The sequence below is a fragment of the Aedes aegypti genome, chromosome 3 (genome assembly GCF_002204515.2).
Source record: "Aedes aegypti strain LVP_AGWG chromosome 3, AaegL5.0 Primary Assembly, whole genome shotgun sequence".
In the NCBI taxonomy this organism is placed as follows: Eukaryota; Metazoa; Arthropoda; class Insecta; order Diptera; family Culicidae; genus Aedes; species Aedes aegypti.
In genome coordinates this window covers 332146587-332171003 of record NC_035109.1, presented here as the reverse complement: position 1 = coordinate 332171003, position 24417 = coordinate 332146587, and the positions used below count along the sequence as shown (strand labels likewise).

At 39.0% G+C, this 24417-nt stretch overlaps 1 protein-coding gene across 12 annotated transcripts in view; it reads right to left on the bottom strand.

Annotated features, from left to right (window-relative positions):
* Positions 1-449: 449 nt before the first annotated feature.
* The window catches only part of LOC5567245 (IQ motif and SEC7 domain-containing protein 1), a 645474-nt gene continuing 621506 nt past the window's right edge, over positions 450-24417 (bottom strand). For all 12 annotated transcript variants that reach the window (XM_021855195.1, XM_021855194.1, XM_021855196.1 and 9 more), the window contains 5 exons: positions 20428-20748; positions 13576-14660; positions 3728-4531; positions 3056-3448; positions 450-2520 (listed from right to left, as the gene is read on the bottom strand). In XM_021855195.1, the coding sequence (XP_021710887.1) occupies positions 2060-2520; positions 3056-3448; positions 3728-4531; positions 13576-14660; positions 20428-20748 (3064 nt within the window). In that variant the 3' untranslated portion in view covers positions 450-2059. The remainder of the gene's footprint in view (positions 2521-3055; positions 3449-3727; positions 4532-13575; positions 14661-20427; positions 20749-24417) is intronic.

Here is a 24417-nt window from a genome sequence, read left to right as displayed (position 1 = left end):
TATAGACACAGATGGCAAGAACTTCAGGAAGGGCATCCAAATGACTGATTTCGCTGACAATATTGGCAATTGGTGCGCGGTATCCGTGGAATGAATAAAGGATGATCTGCGGTTATATTTCGGACGAGATCAACCAGCGACACGTTTGCTACACGCTGTTTATTTTTCATTTTCTTCTCAGAACTTGATGAACTATTGCAACTACGGGTGTATGATCCTCAAAACATCATACACATAACTTCGAAACGATGGTGGAAATGTACTACCGACTGAAGGTTGCTAGCCAGAGCTAGACGACAGAGAAATTGGACTGGACATTAATGTATCGAAGACAAAGTACATGATAGCGACATCTTCGATAAACGTATGGTTTGTTTGCCTGATAGTTTAAGCACTTCGCCAGGTCATGGAACTGTGATATCTGTGCATCATAAAGAAATCCCACAGAATTCGCATTTTTCGAATATTTATTGTTCTTCTTGTTAGATTGGTTTCATGGGAATCATATACCGGATGGGTGTGGTTGTTGAATGTGTCCTGTTTACCTTTCCTTACTTAGCTTTACCGATTAATTTGTAGATAAAGTTACTATTCCATCGAGTTTTGTAACGATTTTTTTGTGTCTATATCATGATTATGAAATGGGAGGGATCTGACAGAGTGAGAATTTAACTTTGTTGCTTGAATTTGTAACTCTTCTTTTTTGTTTCGTAGTTTGAGAACTATTGTATTTTAGTAATCCTACACAAAATATTATCGAATGTGGTTGGTTTTGTGTTATATTCTTTTTTGTATTTTTGTAATTACGAGTACAATTAATTCCCATCATATTTTTTTTGTCAATTATTTTACTGTTTTCAATAATCAAAGTTACTACGTTTATCGAACGGGACTAGATTATTTTTACTTTTTCTTCATTTTTTGTATACCCTCCACGTGGTTCGTTCGTTTCTCGCCCATAACTTTTCCTGTGTTCACACACTTTGACGCTAGCCTACACCTTATACTGTACTTATTGATGATATTCGTATAGGGCGGAAAGAAAATCGTACAATTTAGCCATGCGCCTTCAATTCCACTCCTTTTCCGTCCTCTTTTTCAACGGTCAGTTACAAATTAATAAAACAATGAAAACACGCCTGTTCAAATCGGATCTGGGTGCCGTTTCATTCCGGAGCGCAAGTCGCTCGACAATGTCCTCAAGATTCTCGCACCTTGCTTTCACACGTTGCTACTGACTAATATAGGTCATCATAGGCTTACAAAATAAAGAATGATATACAGAGTTTTTTTTGTTTTATATCCTTTTGTAATTGGTAAACGCGTTCTGTTTCGTTTATTAAGGTTAATATGATACAAAAATAAATCCACCATCGCTACGAGTAGAGTCTCCGGCGCGTTACTTTCACGTGTTCAAAATTGGCGCTTGCGCGATGCTTCTACGATTGTTAAATTAAGTTAATATATTATTGTTTTGGGTTTTAGAAGTTTTTTATTGTGTATTGTTTTATATGCTCTCACAAATAGATTAATGTTTGCTTCTATCTTTTTATCGATAACCATCAAACTGCGCGGAATTACATTAGCTACTACGGGTATAGGTTAAGTCTTATGGGGGAGCGATGGGGATGAGCTGGGCAATGGAAACATCGATCCTAACTATATACATGCACAATTCCTGTCGTTTTGTATGGGTTGCTGCTATCCGAGAGGAGAAACTTCAAGACACCTATATGTGAAACGAGTTTGAAAATCAAATTTTGGCTGCGTTCTTGCCGCGGTATTGCTATTGCTTATGGAGCTGGTTTGAATCATAACACCTATATTTATGTAACCTGATGTATGTATGTGAATTGGTTGGCTATTGTTCGAAGGAAAGTGGCCCAAGTATGGTCACATTTTCGCATTATTATCGGTAGCTTCGTGGTTTGCGCGAACAAGGAAAAACATCTACTAAACTCTAGGAAACAGATTTGGTTTGTGTTTCTTGCGATTGATGCACAGTAAATATATTTACACATTGTTTTCGGTACAGATTTCTGTTCATTGCTCTGAAGGTTTAGACTTCAGTTGAGCGTCCATAGTTGGGACCTGCGGCGGCTGCCCCTGAGGCACTTCCGTTGGCCGCAGCTATTGTGGCACTGTCCTCGGATCGAGAGAGTTTCCGCTCCCGTCGCGTCATTGGCTGCGACGGTACCGCAGTCAGTTGATTTGGCTGCGTCGGCAATAACTGCTGTGGCTGCGAAATTTGTCCGTTGAGTGGCTGCGTCGTTGGTGGCGCTGTTGCTGCGGGCGGCACGTGTTGTTGTACGATTTGTTGATGATAGATGGCACCCATCAGGGCGGTTGCATGCTGGCCGGCATGCATTATGATCTGGCCGGATGTGTTGCTATGAGGCAGCATTCGCACCTTAATGTCACTACGTGAGCCCGTACTTGCGGAGGTGGATTGAAATGAGATCGACATTCCACTATCTAGCGAGCCAACACTACCACGCCGTTGAGGCTTCTCATTTCCAACTACAATACGACCCGTTAAACAAAAGTTCATTGTGATAGGGCAATTAACCCATGGCAGGTGTGTGAGTGTGGGTGCGCACGTGGATGGTTTTTCATGATGGATGGATGGTTAAGGTCGCACGATGCCATTTTAGTCGATCAATCGGTGGGTGCAAGATGATGATTTGATGAATGAAGACCATGGCGGATCAAGACAGCCATTGTTCGTCCATTGTGTGTGATTTGGCGAGATGAGACGAAACAGAAAGAATAGAAACAAAAATCAGTGAGTATAACATTCGCATTTATTTAAACAACTATTTATCACATGGTTTCGAATCAAGCACGAAAAATCTGGATCCAACGGAAGGCCGTCCTCCTCAGGACCTTGTAGAGCCTTCCCTCGAATCCCTATCAAGAACAAGCCGTATAACAAATAGAAATAATATATCAAAAAAATAACAGAACAAAGCTTGCTTGCTCCTGTTGGATTTTCCGAACCAAAACTATAAGAAACCAACACTAATATGAAGAGAAAACCACTAGAATGACTTACATTGTTCGTGCATATCTAAGAGTGAATTGCTAAGAGCGCTTCGCTTCAACTGTGCTTCGCTATGTGTATGTGCAATTCCGCATTCGCTAGGTGAAACGCCGCCGCCGATCGGGCCACTACCTTGATGGTGATGGTGGTACTGGCCAGCGCAAACCTCGACGTCTGCCACGCCCGAGTCCCGGTTCTCGCTGTTGCTGCCGCCACGCTGTCCGCGGGCCGACTTTTGCCGCTCCAGCTCGGCCTCGATGCGTAGGGTTTCCATTTCGTCCATCTCGCTGATGGACTCGCGGAGGTCCTCGGCAAACTTGCACCGGTCGTGCTCGTTGCGCGCGTTGAACGTGACCAGCACCTTGTTGTCGACCTTCTGTGATAGGCGGATACAGTAGGGGTAGTCTGCGGAGGAGAATTGAGAGAAAGCGGGAATAAGTATACATGTGAAAATGCCTGGAAAATTTGGGTAGCGGTTGTTGTAAATCTTCCTGGTAAATTCCCTAAACAAATTCTCGGGAGGACTCTGAAAGTATGCTAGAAGCATTTTTTATAGGCTTCCTGAAGCCATTTCCGAGAAATCTGAGAAAAAATCCTGAAGAACCTATAAAATAGTCGCATTTGGCATTTTAGAAACTAGCTTTAATATGATGTGATAGAAAACATGTTCATAACGTTACTTACTCGGCACATCCAGCAGCGTCACCACCATCCCGCACAGCGGATAACTATTCCGGAAGGTATACGTAACCGAGCTCTTCTTCTTGCTGAAGATCTTGGTAATCACTAGCAGATCATTGAACAGGAACACCTCCCGTTGATGAACCCCCGGACGCTCCTTCTTATTAATATCCGGAATTTCGTACAGCCGGCAGTAGCACACCAATCGCCGATGCGGCAGGGCCAGGTTCGGTTTCTTCCCCACGATCGTGGCCTGCACCTTCATGACCTGCGTCACGTGGTCCGATCCCGGTTTGAACTCGTTCGCCTTCACCCTCTCGTAGATGCCGGTCAGCATGTCCCGGTCGATGTCGTGACAGTCGTCGATTCCGCGCAGATTTTTGATGAAATCGTCACAGCGCATCCGCCGCTCCGGCTTCAGATTTGGCGTGTGCAGATCCGTATTGAGCATGATGATGGCAAAGGCCAGCACGAACACGGTATCGTTGGAACGGAGTCGTGCCACAATGTCCGCATTGCACAGGCAGTACCGCGCCGAGAACACTTCCATCAGTCGTTCGATCTTTTGGGCCTCGCCAGGCATTCGGAAGTAGCCTTGGAACTTGCGCAGGGCAACGTCCACCTGCATTCCGGAGAGATCCAGCTCGCCGGCAAAGCAGTCCAGCACCGCCATGTTGAATTGGTTCTGCAGATTGCCCAGGTACTCGCCAATCATCTGCCGGGAAAGACCCTTTCGCGATATGAGGAACCGGGCCACGCCTTGCGGTGTGTTCTCCAGGAAGCCCTTGCGGATGAGGTACGTGATACCTGTTGGCGAATAAAATAAATTGTTGAGAAATCATTATTTTAACCCTAATAGTAAAATCACGATATGTTTGAAACCGTTATTAACGAAAAAAATGCTCATAACACCACCATTAGAAATGTGTTAGAGATGTTAGGGATGTTTGTGATAAATTTGACACCTTAAGATAAGCTGCATTTCGGTAACTCACAGAGAGGAAATCAGAAGTTTTTTTTACCATTAGTACATATTGTTGCTTAACTTTCTGTATCCTTAGCTTAGCTTAGACAAACTACACATATCCATTTCATGATTGACCGAAGTCAGTGAAGATGTACAAAGAATCAACTAGAAGTTCGACAGGGTTTGGCAAAAATCTTTTTCAGTGTTTCTATTAATACAGGGTTAATAACGGCGCCAGCCACGTATTTTTGTAGCAATTCTTGGGAGCAACCGTGAAAAAACCCATATGAAAATTATGGAATAACTGAAAAAGTCGGTAAGGTACCGCGGGGTAAGTAGGTAAATGGGGTAAGTAAAAACAATTGATATATTTTACTGAATATGTGAATTAACGTTTTAAATTCATGCGTAAACCTTTGAGGCCATTGAGAACATTACGACAGGTAACAGATTTCTGAGATTTTTCAACCATTTTTGCATAATAGAGCGAAAAATTGGTAACCTGTCAACTGTTACTCCGTAACAAGTTGGCGGCGCACAATCTTATTCTAATATTTTCAGTGGAAAATAGTTGCGGAAAATAATTTCCTGTACCACTTCTTAGTTGTCCTCTGTGACAGTTTCAAACTGTAATAAAAAAAAGTTTTAGAATTAATTCGACGTAGACCTAAAAATAACTAAATTTAAACACCGTCAATTTTCTTATCAGGTGGGGGAAGTGAAAAGTTTATCATTAGAGATTGAATTTGAGTTTTCTCTTTAAGTAGCCATAAGTAAACATGGTTCGCAATTATCATAGAAAACCATAACGTGCTGATAATTCAAAAAACACTATACTCAAGCGTTAAAAGCTATTAGAAATCATGGAACTTCTCTAAAAGATGTTGCTTAACATTACAATATTAATATGTCTACTTCGGGTAGCCAATTCAAAGGAAGACGTTGACTGAAAAGTTGCAATATTAGAGAACACACGGAAATCTCGTGGAATGTCTATGTAAGCTAGTTCAAAACATAAAAATGGGGTATTGGTCTATCCACATAAAAAAAGATTCTAACTACGTTATTGAAGGATTCCGTTTGATTTCTCCCGAAGAGTTATCCGACGTCATATTCGACTTTCTCAAAAACAAATAACGAGTGTTGGAAATTCTACCGAGCAGAAATGCATTTGCTGTCCTATAATGTAAGAACTAACATTGAAAATGTTGCAGTTATAACAAAGACAAATTAAAGACCCCCATGTCCCTTGCAGTTGCCTAAAATTTTATGGCTCATAAGGTAATCTAGAATGCCGTGAAAAGTGTATTGCGATCTGTCAAACTTGGGTACCTTTTGTACTACCGAGGGACCAAATGCAGTACTAGAAGTGGTACACAATCTGAGCCCGAGTGTGACGGACCTGGTTATAATGTTGTCGAATCATTTCAACTAACATAACTGATCAGAAGAAAATTGAAGTGAAAAGAATAACATTTTCTTTGTTTACATGTTACTTATGTTATTGTTCATTGGGAAGCCTTAACAAATGTTAAAGCTAATAGAAATCGTGAATTTAACTGTTTGTTTTTGAAATTATTGTTCAAAACGGTAAAAGTAAAGAGACATTTTTCAACAGGGTGTCCATTCAAAATCAGTTTTCCAATTCCCGGATGTTTCCCGGGTGTCCAAGAAATTGAAAAACAGATAGCAAAAAAATCCTGCGTTTTGATATATAAATATTTTTTTTATACGATATGGACAAATTTGGAGGACAGGATCTAATTTATTTATGAATTATTTTTAATACAATTAAAAAAACGGTTTACATTTTAAAAGGGTTTTGGAAAAAAAGATTTAAAATATTTCTGCACATCTTCATCGATCCTCTCTTCCGCTAATAACTTGGCTAAATTAGATAAATATGCAATATTTCTTATTATTGAAGAAGATTTAGTGATTCTTCATCCTACGACAACAGAATCAGGGCATTTTTTTAAATTATCGGACAGATTTGGGCCGGAGGTTCTCCGATTTGCATGAAATTTTCCATGAAGCTCGTGGATACATGACGGAATGATCCACACCACGGAATGATTCAGTGAGTAGGAATCCTCTCAGTCAGTTCAATCCATTCGACGAATGGATACTAAGTGCATTAACTCGTGTCTCGCAGATACAAGTGTATTGGTATTCACTTCTCTTCGCGTTCCTTCCAATTGTCGCTTTTACACAATCGGTTTCGACGCTTTCATGCTACACTCCGCCTAGGACGGTTCAGCTATCACTGAATGTTCGATAGCAGCAGATTTTTTGCTATTTTTCATCGGTTGCGTTCGGGTGAGTGAGTGAATTTTCCCATGCTTGCTGAGGGTCTATTACCTATATTATTAAATGTTAGGATCGTTTTCAATTAAAGACTGTTGGTCTCAATAGTAAAGGTTACGAATAAAGGACATACAAAACACCCAACAGACCAAAGGAGAGTGCTCCGATTGACGAAAAGCTTCTTCTGACTGGAAAGGAAAGGATGGTTTACTGCGTTACACTTACAATGCGTGTAAATTACTGCCGCCGTTAGCGCACGGTTACGAGGCCCACAATAGAACACATTTTCCTATGGGAAGCGTGCGGGTGGTCATCGGTTTTTCAGTTCTGTCGCCTAAACGGTAAAAGATACCACTTTGGCGTCTATGGACGAAAGTTAGAGTATGGATTGATGAAACAAAACATATTTTTTTGAAAAATTTTCATGATACAGACGATAGTTTTTTCGCTATTTTTCCGACAATTTTCTCCATGGTGAAAAATTTTTCGAGAAATGTTTTTCTTTTTATATTTTTAATAGTTAATTTTTAATAATTTTCACTAAAAAACTTTTGTTCTACGATGCTTAGTTCAGGAGATATGAATTTTCAAAGTTTGAGGTATATAGAGAAATTGTGAAAATTTATCTAAAGTTTTCCGGGAAAATAGGCCACTATAATTTTTTTGAATTTCACTTTTGGTCATGTATCCACGAGTTCTACCTCTGGTGAAAATTTCATGCAAATCGGAGAACCTCCGGCCCAAATTGTCCGATAATAAAAAAAAATCCCCATCAGTTTTCTGCAATAACGCAAAGAGTACAACGATGAAGAGAAATCGATGAATGCAGATAGGCCCTTATGGAAAAACAATGCTGATTTGCTGAAATATCTAAAACACCGTTACCCCCTGGAATTCGTAGGAAGTTCAGAGAAATTATGGAATAATATAAATGCCTGCTTTGTGCATCTAAACTTTCACAAAAGGGCAAAGTTCAATAGCCAACCTATTACCTTCTGAGAATGCCTTAAGAATTATGCGTTAGGCATGGCTTATGCCTGATTTATGGAGAAATGATTGATCTGTGATGAATCTCATGTTGGATCCAAGAAAAGATCTTTTAACAGAAACAATATTTCCAAATACATGTTATTGTTCTCCTGTGAAGCTGGCTTAAACTTTTGACATGAATCCAATATTGCATCTTCCAAGTAATCTTCAAAAGATTTAATGAACATATCAATAATCTAGTCAAACACTTTACAAAAATCTTACCGAGAATGCCAAAAGGACCTTTTTATTTATTTATTTATCAAAGAACTAGCCATGACATTTATTTTGGATTATTGAAAGAATTCGTTGTCAATCTGCAGAAATCTATACAAAATCTCGTCAGAGGCCTCATAAGAACCATCTAGGCCAGTGGTTCCCAACCTTTTTGGAGCTGTGGCCCCTTTCAAGTTCTTCAAATATCCCGCGGACCCCTGCAAACAAAAATTGCAGAAATCTTTTTTTTTTTGTTAAATGAATGAAAAAGATTTGATTGTTTTTTAGTATAAGGTGAATTAAATGCAGATCAGATTCAATTAACTACAATTACAAACACATATTTTTTCTCGTTTTTCCCAGCATCTAGATCTCACAAAAAAATTGTCTATGATCAATGACATTGAAAAAAAAAAAACTATCAATGAACCAGCGATGAAGGTGGTGAACATGTCTGCTGAACCAGAACAAAAAGAAGCAAAATACTCGCGAGTATAAGAGTGCTGTAATCTGTCGATGATAAATCTTTTCGTGTACGTATTCGGAGCTGTTCGAAGTCAATTGGGCTTTTGGTAAAAAAAGGCCTGTGAGTTCTCTAGACTTAAGGGGATTTTTATTACAAATTTGTAGTTTACTGTCGATTTGATGGATGTACACTTGATTTGTCAGTCAAAACCATAATAAATCTCACCTTGTTTAGTTGCACGCGAGTAAATGTTCACGAACATTTTAATATTTGTTCTGGTATGTTCTCCCGTGCAGGCGGGTGCAAACCTACTCTCATCAAGTTTGTTCGCAAGTCTGTGGTGTTTGTTTTGCGTTGGTTTACACGCGTGAGATGCTTCGTGATTTCCACCTTGGCAACCTAATTAGCGGTTTAGGGAAATCCTTCGAAAAATTATACATTTATCAATAGATATCCTTGACAGGGTCTCACAGAGATCACGTCTGCGTTCCATGAATATTATATTCTATGGCTTTCTGTATGGATCTACAGTGAAAATAACAAGAAACTAGTATCTAAGAAACATCTCTAAAGAATATTGCTCAAATTCTACAAAACTCTTGCAGTATAAGCTCTTGCGAAAACTCCAACAAATAATCTCACGATCAATTTGATGGCTAGGGATTAGCGTTAAAGATTTCCCCAAAAATCGTCTTGAAAGGTTCCCGTGAAGATATTTTTGCCAGGCAATTTTCCGAAGATATTGTAAGGAATATAGCAAGCATCAACTTTGGCGGCTTTTGTGAATATTTCAAGACACTTTCTAATAGGTTTCATAGCCCATTGTATACATCCCATGGTATCCCATGGAATTTCGCCTGGAACTGTCAGAAAAGCTAGTCAGATAACCTACAAGAATCTTCTCAAGAAGTACTACTGCAGGAATATGTTAAAATCTCACAAGAAATCAAATAGAAATTCAGTTAACTGTATGCGAGTTGCGCCAAGGATTTGGATGCAATAAGTGAAGAATTTTGAATTTCAAAAATTTCACCGATTGTTCATCCCTACGATATTTTTTCAAAGATCTCGCTAAAAATCCACCGAGGAAAATCAAAAATATGTCATTAATTTTCTGCGCATTCCTCAAGAAAATATCTTAGTGTAAATTTTCAATAAAACAATTTTAAATCATATAAATTCGTTTGTTTTTTTTTCTTAAATTCACATTGAATTAATATGATTTTTTTCAGGAAACTGCTATTTAAAAAATATGTATCAACATGTATGCCGTTTGAATGAACATTGTATCAACATGTATGTCGTTTGCATTGAACACTATGTGGTTTGTGATTGAAATTTTGAGTAAAAAGAGCTCCCGTTAGAAAAAAATTTGAACGAATAATATTAAAAAATATATTTTATCCAAATGTCAGAGGGACATTAACTTCTAAGAATTTGAAGCAAAATCAACCAAGGACCTTTTCTAGAATCTTCTGAAAATCTTATCAGCAATCTGCTAATAACCATTTCAGTGAACTCTCAGAAAGAATTTTTAAATACTGGTCGAATATCGGTTCGATTTTCGTTAGGATTCCAGCAAAGATTTCATATAAAATTTGCCATGATTTCAAATGGAAATCGAACAAGCATCTCACCAAGAATATTGTCAGAAATCCTCTAGAAATGTTTCAAAGATCCTAATCGTTAAGTATCTCTTTATCACCTCACCAAAAAATAATCATAATGCGAAGTACGAATTACAGTCGGTGTTCCACCTCTTGTTAAAAAATCTAGTTTTACCCCATAGTACTTGAAATTTAAAATAAATAAATAAGTCTTATGTTTGAAATACATGTTTTCCCGGGGTGTTCACCAAATTCCCGGGTATTTCCCGTATTTTTCCCGGTCATTTGTAATTCCCGGGTTTTTCCCGGTTTTCCCGGATTTCCCGGATGGATGGACACCCTGTTTCAAAAACTTTTTCTGTATTTTTTTCTTCAATTTTTCACAAAAATCAATTTCAGCATGCTGCTTATATTTGGTGGGAGTCAAGCTAAAAAATATACACGACCTCATTTGTTTCAATTTAAAGTCTCCAGAATTTGAAGAATCTCAACTATGCGAATTCCATTACCCACTTGCCCCACGGTACCTTATAGAAAATCTTGTTGGTTTTTATTGGAAAAATCCCAAAACAAATTTCTTCAAAAACCCAAGAAACTCTGGAACAAACCGTGGCGTAAAATAAATAAATAAATTTCCAAACGCATCAAACTAGCCAAGCCTCATATTTTTAAATATTTGGCATAAAACTGCAACCATGGAATCCATAAAAAAGAAAATTCGATCATTAATCGAATAAATTATTTGACTTTTTTTTATTTCTTCGTGTGAAACGTATTGTTTTATCACAATGTAGTTTATTTTTAACTATTCGGTCACTATTCGGCCGAATAATGAATTTCATTATTCGGCAGACCGTATATTCGGCAAAATCAAAATAAACGAGCTATTCGGCCGGCCGAATATTTTGTACATCTCTAGTATTCTTCCGCAATAGAAGGTAAATGTTCCATCGTCAAATATTTTGATACTGCTATGTTGTTGTATGGATTGGGGATCATTTATACTACATGATGTGGGGCTGATCTAATTTAAACTTGAACTAACATCAAGCAAAAAAGTCCGTCTCGGTATTTCTGGTCAAAAAAGTTCGAAAAGGTGACTTTTTGTCGAAAAAAGTGACAATTGTAGAAATGTCTTAAAAAGAGACTATTTAGTACATGCTTAAAAGTGATCAAGTGACTTAAATAGAGATTCGCTACCAGTCCTGTGATCATTTCTCAAGAGACGCCTCTATTAATTTTCCAGAGTATTTCCTCCGACAATTCTATTTTGGATAACTCAAGAATTAAACTAAAGTAAAACTAAAGTAAACTCAGGATGTCATAATTCTGTAAAATAGCTTCACAAAAAGTCTTAAAACATTTGCCTAACCTTTCCTCCAGAAGTTCTTCGAGAGATGTCTCCTTGCAAATGTTAAGGTTTTTTTCAGATAATATTAAAGAAATATTTGTTAACATTTCGAGAGGTATTGCTAAAACAAATCTAACCTCTGATGTAATTTTTGTATGTTCTACAGTAACTCTTGATGAACAAGGATCTCTAAAAGAAGTTCTAGACTCTTGAGGAATTTTCATAAAACGTTTCTTAGATAGATTGTTAGGCCTGAAAAAAAAAACAATCGACTCTTGAGGAATATCTTGTAGGATTTTCTGAAGGAATTCCTTGAAAACGTCGAACTGAATCCTTGAAAAAATGTTTACACAAAAGATTGGCGGAAAAATTGCTGTAGTGCTAATTGGAACCTGACCCTTTCGAGACAGGCGATTTAGATTATTTATGATCAATTTTCTTTTGCTAAATGGCAACGTTTCAGACTGAGTTGTAGCTACCTACTCTTTATGAGGTAAAACATCTCGGAATCCAAAGATCTTCCTATTTAAAGCTTTCTGCTAGTGCACAAAACCAAACTAAAAAGTGCACTGTTGTTGGATGCTTTCTTCGCGATTTGAAGTTTTAGTGTAATTTTCGAAATTGATTCCAAACTGGTTTCGCAAAGAGAACTGGCGACAAGTTCCCCAATCACAAATCATTTAATTATTCTGGCCACCTATTTTACTGTGTGCGCTTTCCAGTGAATTCACTCAAATGCACTCTCAATCCTATTTTTTTTTTTACAAAGTCGCAACGAACATAGGGAGCCGGATCCTATTCTTGGCACTTTTGATACACTTCGGCAGTGGGGTTTTTTGTAAACTACAGAGCTCATATTTGGCCGTACTAAAGCGCTTCTTGTTGCAAAGTTTCAGATAATTCGGCCGAGAAAAACCCCCTATGCCAAAGTGAATCATGGAAGTGCCCATGTAGCTCTGCACCCTAATTGAAATTGATTTCTGGTTTTATAATTATAAAGCAATCACAATGCAATGTTTAGTAGAGAATTACAACAATACGACAATTAGCATGAACACGAAAACTTTAAATCAACTTTTGAAGATTCCAAGGGAATATTTTTTAAACATTTTTTGGAAGAACTTCATGAGTAATCTTCGGATGAAATGCTGAAGGAAATCCTAGAAAAATGTATAGAGGAACTTTATCATGAATTTGAGCTCGAGGAGGAAATTCCCAGAAAAGGTCATAATATTTCCTCGAATAATTTCTGAAGCAATTCCTGGTAGTAACCGTTAATGAATTCTTGTATTGTACGGTTTCTTGTAGAAATCCTTGAACGAATTTTGTCAAACACTCAGGAACAAACCTTTTTGAACTTTCTTGGAAAAAATTCTGTATAAATCCTAGGAATTCTTCGGTTAAGTGTAAATGGAAAATGTATGGAGGAATCTTAGGATAATCTCTGGAATAAATTCAAAATTATCCCTGGGCAAATTACTGGAGATAGTAGCGCTGATAGGCTAAGCATCCTTTGAAAACTCACTGGAAGAATTTCTGGGCAGATTGGTAAAGATTCATAGCTTACTTCTTAAAGTTCCTAAAAATATTTCTAGAACTTGTTTAATTTCTGAAGCTTTTCCTCGAGGAATCTGAGAAGAAGAAACTGTTCAATAGTCGCGATATAGTATCTGAAGATTTTTATAGAACCTGTTAAATTGCTAGCAGAATAAGGAAAAAAAGCTTTTTTATAAACCATGTTGGTAAAACTATAGACTTTAGAGACCTTCCTTTAAAAAAGAGACCTTTTAGAGATTTGCATTAAAATAGGGACCAATTCTCTAAAAGAAACCTGCTACCAACCCTTTCAGCTAAGATACCATATCTTTCGTTAAAAACGGTTTCAGACACTCCGTAAATCGCTCTTACCTCGCTCGGGCTTCTTGTTGAACAGATTCAACCCAACGCGGTACTGTCGCTTCCGAATGGTCTCCGAAACCTTGTAGCTGGTGGGTGTCTGCACAATGTGATCATGCTGCTCCATCGAATACTGTGCGGCGCTGGTATGCGAGCTGAGGCATTCGTTCTCCATGCTGCTGATGGTAACGTTGGCACTGCTGCCGCTCTGGGCTCCGGAACCGGCCGCCGGTCCCATCATGTGGTCCGGGCTTTGAGCGGTCATTACGACGATACCGGTGGCACTTCCACTACTACTGCCCGGTCCTTTCCGTTTCCACTGGGGCGAGCTGGACCGATCCGAGCCTATTTCTCCGACACCCTGTATCCGTTCGGCCGATGCCGAGGAATCGCTTCCGGACGATTGCACCGAGCTAAGGGAACCATTTTCCGCCGTTTTGCAGAGACCGTTTGGCCTGAGGGAGCGATTGGGTGTGTGCTGGGACGTTATACTAGATGTTCTCTTTGGTACTTCCGGTGGCACTTTGCGACTGGCACTGCTGCTGCTGGCGGCTGATCCGGAACTGCCACCGGAGCTTCCGATGCCAATTCCGCGGGGGCGCATGTAGATCTGCGCTGCGGTGTAGTGTGGCGTGTAGGGACTTTGGTGTACGCTGCCGGCCGTGGCAACGATGGCCGCTCCGGAAGCACTGTTCCAGGACAGATTCATCGACGAAATGGTCGAGTCCAGGACGGAACTTCCGCCGCTGACGTTCAGATCCTGGGACCCGTATTGGCTTTGGTACTGTTGCAGCTGTTGGTGGGGCGAGGACGACGGAATTCCTCCGGTACTGTAGTAGTGCTGCTGCTGTTGGTGCAGGATATTTACATGGGGGTGCGAGTACTGCTGCTGCTGTTGTTGTTGGGGGGACCCGGAGACAACGGCCGCCGGCATCGGACTTTGGGACCAGGAGCTGTTGGCGGCAGGTGGGGCCGGCGAAGCGTTTCCGGACTGGCTGCGTGGAATCGGACTGCTGTCGAGGCGGCGCTCCCGGAGGGACATCGAACGGGCCGGCGTCATCCGGTGGTGAAGCGTTCCCGGTGGGGTTGCGGAGATTCTGTGGGACGATGAAACGAACGATTGATTAGACTTTGATTCCATGTTGTGAATATTGAGATAGTTTACCTAACTAATACAAAATATATTAAATAACAACACTTTTACATAGAATTTGTGAAATTTATAACAAAACAAACTACAAGCGTTACGGACTTGATGGAAACTGCCCATGTTTTTATAATTTTGACAGATTAGAACTTTCTACCCGATACCTTTCTGCCACAATTTGGGATCACATTCAATTATGAATCATTTTGGGTAGAATTTTTCTTGCAAGCACAAAGAGCGAAAACTCAAAAATCGAGTACCGCTGAAATAACCCTCTCTACCGCATGATTTTTTTTGACGTTGGATAACGTCTTACGGCAACATATGGGGGTACAATTCAGAAAAACGAAAAATTGAGCATGTAACGAAAAATGGTCAGGTTTTGACCGCTAATAACTCAGTCATTTATCGATAGATTTTCAATATTTATCCATGAATCGATTGGAAATTTATCTACGCGTCGATCCAAATGGAGGACACTATTGATTATTAGCAACAAACTATTGAAATATCGTAAAACGTTGACCCCTTTCTTATCTAACCAATCACGTTCAAGCACATTTTTCGGTTCCGCTTCCCACTATAAAAGCGCACCGCACCCTGCTTCTTCCCTCATTCTTCTTTTTGCCGTCAGACTGTGAACACGGTCGGCGAGCAAATTTCGAGAGTCATTCGCGTCCTCAGTTCAGTTTTCAATAGGACGCGAATACAACACGCATTAGAACCGAAGAACCACGCATTTCGGAGCCGCAGCAACTGAAGCCGCTCATTTGAGTGCACCAGCCAGCATAATCGTTTTCGGCCAGAAATCGTCGCTACCAGCCAGTGCTCCGCTGTCATTGCCATGCGGGAGGCTAGCGCGGTCATTCTGGTTCATTAGATCGAGCGGCACAGCCGTCACCGTCCGTGTAATATTCCCTAATTTGTACGATATGGCTGAAGAAAATCGACCAAAGCCGCTTGTTGAAGCGCACATCGTCATCCGCACCGCAAATCTCATCGGGCGAGGCAGATTGAAACCAGTGCGCCGTCAAAATGTGTCCGTGTTACGCAAATTCAACAACTCAATCGGCACTTTTCAGAGCCAACAAATGTGTTTTAAAGAGTTATTTGTATAATATTCCCTAATGTGTTTACCACATACTTGCTATAATCTCTTAATTCATCTCATAGCATCATACAATAATTGATTTATTACGAATAATTGACAATACGGCAATTTGAAGCTGTTTCCGAGGATGCTGCTGCAGTGCCGTCGGGTTGCAATAACAGCATAATGCTAATCTGTACATCCCTTACACAGACATCAGTTTCATATAGCCTATTTCCCAGATAAGAAAACGAAGAATATGAAAGGAGGAGCATCATCTGCTAATCTAAGGGTATAAAGCATCCCTCCTTCGTTGAATCTGGTCTCATTCTGTTTTCGCTTTCGAGCTGGTAAGAGCTCCTCCAAACCTGCTCAGCTCCTCGCCACCAGAGGCAAGCTGTTGTACGAGATGGCTGAAGAAAATCGACCAAAGCCGCTTGTTGAAGCGCACATCGTCATCCGCACCGCAAATCTCATCGGGCGAGGAGGATTGAAACCAGTGCGCCGTCAAAATGTGTCCGTGTTACGCAAATTCAACAACTCAATCGGCCCTTTTGAGAGCCAGCAAATGTGTTTTAAAGAGTTATTTGTATAATATTCCCTAATGTGTTTACCACATACTTGCTATAATCTCTTAATTCATCTCATAGCATCATACAATAATTGATTTATTACGAATAATTGACAATACGGCAATTTGAAGCTGTTTCCGAGGATGCTGCTGCAGTGCCGTCGGGTTGCAATAACAGCATAATGCTAATCTGTACATCCCTTACCCAGACATCAGTTTCATATAGCCTATTTCCCAGATAAGAAAACGAAGAATATGAAAGGAGGAGCATCATCTGCTATTCTAAGGGTATAAAGCATCCCTCCTTCGTTGAATCTGGTTTCATTCTGTTTTCGCTTTCGAGCTGGTAAGAGCTCCTCCAAACCTGCTCAGCTCCTCGCCACCAGAGGCAAGCTGTTGTACGAGATGGCTGAAGAAAATCGACCAAAGCCGCTTGTTGAAGCGCACATCGTCATCCGCACCGCAAATCTCATCGGGCAAGGAGGATTGAAACCAGTGCGCCGTCAAAATGTGTCCGTGTTACGCAAATTCAATCGGCCCTTTTGAGAGCCTACAAATGTGTTTTAAAGAGTTGATTGTGTAATATTCCCTAATTTGTTCGAGATGGCTGAAGAAAATCGACCAAAGCCGCTTGTTGAAGCGCACATCGTCATCCGCACCGCAAATCTCATCGGGCGAGGAGGATTGAAACCAGTGCGCCGTCAAAATGTGTCCGTGTTACGCAAATTCAACAATTCAATCGGCCCTTTTGAGAGCCAACAAATGTGTTTTAAAGAGTTATTTGTATAATATTCCCTAATGTGTTTACCACATACTTGCTACAATCTCTTAATTCATCTCATAGCATCATACAATAATTGATTTATTACGAATAATTGACAATACGGCAATTTGAAGCTGTTTCCGAGGATGCTGCTGCAGTGCCGTTGGGTTGCAATAACAGCATAATGCTAATCTGTACATCCCTTACCCAGACATCAGTTTCATATAGCCTATTTCCCAGATAAGAAAACGAAGAATATGAAAGGAGGAGCATCATCTGCTATTCTAAGGGTATAAAGCGTCCCTCCTTTATTGAATCTGGTCTCATTCTGTTTTCGCTTTCGAGCTGGTAAGAGCTCCTCGCTACCAGAGGCAAGCTGTTGTACGAGATGGCTGAAGAAAATCGACCAAAGCCGCTTGTTGAAGCGCACATCGTCATGCGCATCGCAAATCTCATCGGGCGAGGAGGATTGAAACCAGTGCGCCGTCAAAATGTGTCCGTGTTACGCAAATTCAACAATTCATTCGGCCCTTTTTCAGAGCCAACAAATGTGTGTTAAAGAGTTGTTTGTGTAATATTCCTTAATTTGTTCGAGATGGCTGAAGAAAATCGACCAAAGCCGCCAAAATGTGTCCGTGTTACGCAAATTCAACAATTCAATCGGCCCTTTCCAGAGCCAACAAATGTGTTTTAAAGAGTTAATTGTGTAATATTCCCTAATGTGTTTACCACATACTTGCTATAATTTCTTAATTCATCTCATAGCAGCATACAACAATTGATTTATTACGAATAATTGACAATACGGCAATTTGAGGATGTTTCCGAGGACGCTGCTGCTGTGCCGTTGGGATGCAATATATTTTCTATTGTTAAGGAATGATTCAAATATTACCTAACGCAAAATTTTATTTTAAACATATATCTTTTCTTAATTCACAAACCATTACATTCTGGATGATAACTAAAAGAAGATTGCAATTATGACATTTGACTATAATACAAATGCAGCAAATTAAATGGCGTAGTTAACGTCATGCGGTCGTGTCTTGTACACAACCCCACTGATTTTTTGTCAGTACCTAGAAATCTTTCATAAGTTCGTGACGGTCCTATATCAGGAAATAGAAGAAGCTAACGTTATCCAACGTCAACTTGGCGGTCGTATCTCGGAAACAACCTCTTACTTTTTTGATTCCTCGTAACATTACAACAAAAACTGCTCACTTGCATTTTTCAATGGTTTTCTCAAGGAATTTCATAAGAAAATGTTTCAGTTATTTGCCCAAAGATTCAGAAATTATTCCGAAGATTTGCTCAGGTTTGATGGATATTAGGATTTCTATATCTGAAAGATTTTCAGCCCGAGACTAGCTCATATCTTAAGTTTCTTCAGGAGTTTTTTTAAAACATTTCCTCTGAAACCACTTCAATAATATTCCAAAGGAGTTCATCAAAGAATTTTGTGTTGGATAGCTCAAGAACACAATCTGGGATTTGCCAAACCCTAAGTCCTCCAGGGTTTTATCCGGTGATTCGTCCATTCATTTTCCTAGGACATCCTCCAAGACATCCGTTATGAACTTCTTCTAAATTTAACCAGAATTTCTTCCATCAGGGGGGACATTAGGGATTTCTTTGAAATTGTCCTTTAGAATTTGTTTATGATTTTAACTGGATTGACTTTCTCTAAGGATATCTCCAAGAATTGCTCAGAGATTACTTTAGAAATTCCTACAGTAATTCTTTAAGATTTCTCAAGGATGGCTTTGAAGATGTCTTAGAAGATGTATCCAAGTAGGTATTTTTCCAGGCATTTCTCCATGGAAATGTTGATTAAGTTTTTCAGAAATTGGGAAAAAAGTTCAAACAAAAATCGCGAGGTATTTCTAAAGCAGATTTTAGAGTATCCTCTGATTGAAAAGTGTAAGATTATTTCCGATGTTAAAGGTTTCGACACTAAGGGCAGAATCCACTTTAAAAAGTTGTAGGAAGATTTTCTAGATGAATGCTGCAGTGTTCTTTAGTATTAGAACGTTGAATAAACTTTTGTAGATTCCATGGATTTTGTTAAGAAATGTTTGGACGAACTGCAGTTGTAATTCCTCGACGAAATTCTGAAACACAGGCTCGAATTTTGAAATTCTTTGAAAAGATCCTAATATATTTTCTTGAATAACAACTCCAAGATTTTTTGGAGAAATTCTCTGGAGTTAGCGTGGATGAAATGACGTTAAAATACTTGTCGGATGTCTTGGAATAAAAATCCTTGAATTTTGTTTAAAGCACTCTGGATTTAACATTGCGGATTTTCTTGGAAAAAAAATCTCTGAAGTCTTTGGAAGTTCTTCAAGAATAACAATTGGAAAATAAGGTTGAAGGATTAGTGGAAAAAATATCTGGGGGAAGGCCTAAAAAAGCGTTCGCAAAAATTTTCAAAGTCATCCTCGAGCAAATGACTGGAAACAGTAACTTAGAGGCGTTCGAAAATTTCCTCAAGCAAATTTTATAGAAATTTGTTGAGATATTCTTTGAAAAAGCACTGAAATATCTGGGAGAATTGGGAGAGGAATCTTAGAGAATAATTTCTGGAGTGGTCTCTGTAGGAGTCCCTGAAACTATTCCAGATGAAATCTCTGAAGAAACCACTAGGACAATTCCTGAAGCTTTCCCTCTAGAAATACGATGAAATATTTAAAGAATTAGTTGAAAAGCCTCGTAACAGTCTGTGAAGGTTTCTCTGGAGCTTGCATAATTTTGCATCAGAATTCACTGTAAGCAAGATACGGATAAAAGTAACTTTAGAGACAATTTTGATTACAAAAATAAAGACTGTAGAGACCTTTCATCAAAAATAGAAACTTTTTAGAGACTTGCATTAAAATAGAGACCAAGTCTCCAAAAAGAACCTGCTACCAGCCCTAAAATTTATAAAATGATTATTTCGTCATGTTAAATTGAAAGTTGTTTGAATTCCAGATTACTTTCCCAAAATCAGTTTACCAGTTTTTTTTCCAAGTTTAATAAAATTCCCTGTTAATTCCAGGTTTTCTAGGTTTTTTTCAGGTAGTAGACACCCTGTGCTAAGAAGGGGACATATGTGTGAGGCAAATTTTTCTTATTTCCAATACAGTCCTTTTGATTTGCAAGCTTCACACGGAAATTAGATGAAAATATAACTCATATTTCCGGTCCAATATTTTAATAAGCTTCAATCAATTACTCTATTTGACAATTTTAAATATCGTGTCCATAGTTTTAAACCAAATCAAACTTTAATAACTATTACTCACGTGGCACAAACGCGCTGCCCTCCGCCCAGACCTCCGTCCTCGTACAGTTGCTGTTGGCCGTCCTCGCCGAGGTGGCTCTGGTGCAGCTGCTGCTGCATCAGTTCCAGTTCCGCCTGCTGTTGCTGGTGCTGGTGCTGCACCCGGCGGCTCATCCGCTTCTCCGCCTTGGCCATGGCCGTGATCGAGGCGAACTTCTTCACCATGGTGTAGTGCCGGAACGCCCTCTGGATGGTGAGGGCCGCGTTGCGCGCCTTCACACCGCCGTACTTGCGCTCCAACAGTTCGATCTGCTTGTCCAACAGATCCTGCGACAGCTCATACCTGCGGAGAAGGGGGAAAAATGGAAGAAAATGTTAGAAAGTTGAAATAAATCGCATTCGGGTGAAATGGGTATGCTTTTAGAAGCTCTAGAGGCCAATAACTCAAGCCGAAGGCATACATAAAAACATCGTCGCACGTGTAGGTGGAAATTAAGCCAAAAACATGATTAATTAAGAAGACGAAGTCAACCATAGGATGTATGGAGAAGATTAGACGTCACGCTAAGCTGGGAATTCCGTTGGGCGTCAAATGACGACGTTCGTATATGCTCGGGAAGAATTTTCATTACAATTCAGGAATTTTCTTTTGAAGCTTGGTGCAGGCATTAATATTCGAAAGGTCAGTCAATTTATTTTGTTGCATCTGACTTCCATTTTGGATTTTCATCTTTAATGTTGATTACTGATCCAGGAGTTTTGGAAATTATGCGCACGCATTTCAAATCAACTATCAAAAATCTACATTTGTTAGGTTTGCCCAAGTGATCATTTATACAAATAGTTAAATTTACCCAATTTGACAGATGACAGGATGTACTTCGTAGTTTTACATGACAAATGATGTAAAATTCTATCCTATTTAGCCATACAACGGGGAAAAACGAAACTTTCCCAAACTGTGAAATGTAACGCAGAGTGAAAGAAAGAGGAAAACTGCCATCAGTTTGAATGTAGGTCTTCTACTGCATACCTACAGTACCACAAACAACACTCAAGCGGACAGCGAAAAGGATGGGAAAAGAGCACTCTCATCGCACCACGTCTGTATACCGAAAGACAACTCTTCCGCCTGTCAGCGTGATGATTTGTTTTGATTTTCCGGATTTTCACGCTCCCATGCGCGAAGAGCTTGGGGGAGGGGATGCGCAAAATGCGGTGCTGGTTTCGGTTTTTCGAGTGGGATGAATTTAGGAATGGTCGCGGCGACGGTGAGGTTGGAAAATTGTTCCTGGTTAATTAAAGCCACATCTCGCTTTATTTGAGTATCACTTGAGTGGTAGATGTGGGCGTAGCAAGGTTACCCATTAGGGGGCTAGGATGAGTGACTCCAAAAGGTAGTAAGATTTATTCAACGACTTAGAAACTTGCAGATTGGATTCTGAGAAAATTGAGAGTATCTCTCACTTATCATTCTCTGCAACAATTATGATCCGCAAGCATCATGAGAGTCTAGTTATTGTATACTGCTACAGCTCTGATAATATTGGGGGAATAACAGTGCATGACAAAACCAATATAAGCAAGCTACAAAAGTAAAGCACCTACCCCCAATGGTAAACTAGCGAGAAAAAATGGGCTTATCATCGCTCTCTCTTTGGGGCTCTTTTTCGCAGCTGCTACATATTTATCAAACATATTAAAACTTGCGATTCATTGTCGATACAGATGCGATGTTTTTCTTCGCTTGCTTTGATCCTGCTTCGAAATGCTTGCAGAACTAATGCTGCAATGCCTGATCAGACTGGACCAAATGCTTCTTGGTAAGCTCAGGAAAACGTACTCCAAGTATTGCAATATTTTAATGAAACATCTGTATCGAAATTGCACCGGAAAGGTCAGAATCGTAGGATTCCTTAAATTATCTCTACAAGGCAAAAATATCATCTAGTCCGGTCTGTCTGAGCACCAACCCATTATAGTATGTGGAACCTGAAAGAATTGTTGAATATAGTCCATGCGAGATATTCAGATGAACTTTACGCAATGTTTGAAATAAACTTTTCTATAATTTCTGGACAAAACTTAAATATAACACTTGAAGAATACTAAGCTGAGAAGTAGGCTCTTTTCCAATTGAGACAGTTAGGTTTTGATGAACTTTGAGGAAGAAGGGGAAGTCCAGGGAAAATTTATGGATTAAATTCTCAGGTGAAATCTCTGAAAATCGGGTCCTAAAATGTTTAATGAATTCTTGTATTCTGTATTCTGAATATACCCAAGATTTGAGTTTAAATCAAAATTTAAGATTAAAACAAAATCTACAAAATAAAACTTAAAGAAATGTTTTTTGGACTTAAACTAACGAAAAATATTTAAAAATTGTTTTTGGCTTAAACTTAAGTGTTCGGTACTAAAATTGGGATAGGGCTTTAGAACCCTATTGCCTGAAGAAATTGCTGGGATAGCTATAGGAACTTTTTTGTTTATGTAATACCAGAAGTAATTTACTTGAAGAAACTAGAATAACATTGCTGGAGCTATAACTAGGATAGTACCTGAAATCACTGGAAGAATCTCTGAAGTAATTTCTTGGAGTACGCTTGCCTAATCTAATAGCATTGCTTAAATATGTTCTTAGTGAAATTCTCGGTCGAATCATAAAAAAAATCCTGCTATAAGCAGTTCGTTATAAAGTAACATACAGTACTGGACAGAATAAAGTACGCATTGGCCATTTTTCCATACAAAATGGTCAGTTTGGAGCTCTGAATATCAGCTTCTAGTGATCCGATTGATATGAAATTTTCACCATAACTCAGATATAATATTGATTTTACTGAACTGAAATATCACTGTATTTGAAACACAATCTTTTGAATTATTGAAAATCTCCCAATTTGCAAAAAATGGCACAATTTTATTATGGAAATATTTTGAAAACAATTAGTTTTACCGAAAAATGATGTTCTGCAAACTCGTATGTATTATCAAATTCCATTTTTTTGCAGAAGGGCATATTGCTTTAAATCTGAGGTTACTTTCAAGCAGCGGTGAAAATTTGAGGTCAATCGGACATCTAGAAACCGATATAAAAGCTTTCAAACTTGGCCATTTTGTATGGAAAACGGCCATTGCGCACTTTATTCTGCCCAGTGATGTATAATGATCTCAAAGAGTTCAGTTTGGTGTAAACTATTCAAGAATTTAAGAATAAAAATTAGTAGAATTTTAAAATATAACATTGTTCTTGGAGGGGTTATCAGGGATATCTCTGAAAACTTTTATTTGTTGTTCTTGAGTTACAATTCATCAAAAAATTCCATAAAGAATTTTAGGAAAAGGCATTTTTGAGGGAGTTTGTAGAGTTATGTATGGCTAAGTTCCGAAAGAGTTATCAATCAGGGAATAAATTCCTTGACTGAACGGGTAAGATATTTTTACGAAGCGCCCCGTTTGAACTGACATTTTTTTCCAAATGTGATTTCTTGACTATTTCTGAAAAAAAATCCCATGCATCGAGATTGGCGATTTTTTTTCCTTTCAACAGCAAACCAGCCTTAACTGAAGATGTCTGAAGAGAACATACCAAAAATATCTAAAGCAGAATTCCGGATGTAATTTCTTATCAAGTTCTAGAGTAAGTGCGTGGATATATTTCTGGATAAATATGCAGAAGAATTTTCGAAGATGTTATTTTAGACGAGTTCTTTGAGACATATCTACGTTCTTTGCTAGAACTCCAGAAACAATAGGGCTAAATTTTTTGATACAATCTTATTTTTATTAAATAACACCACATAGCCTTTCCTTGCTACTACTTTGACAAATTTTCCCGCTCAAATAACGACTCTATCATATTTGAACTTCATTTAAATTTGAACCTTGACACTTTTGATCATGAAATTTCCCTGCAAAAAGCCTTGCACCAATAATAGGAACACTGTTCCTTCAGTGGAGGTATATTTTAAGGATGGTTCCTTTAGTGGCGCAAACCATTGATTTCTTATGG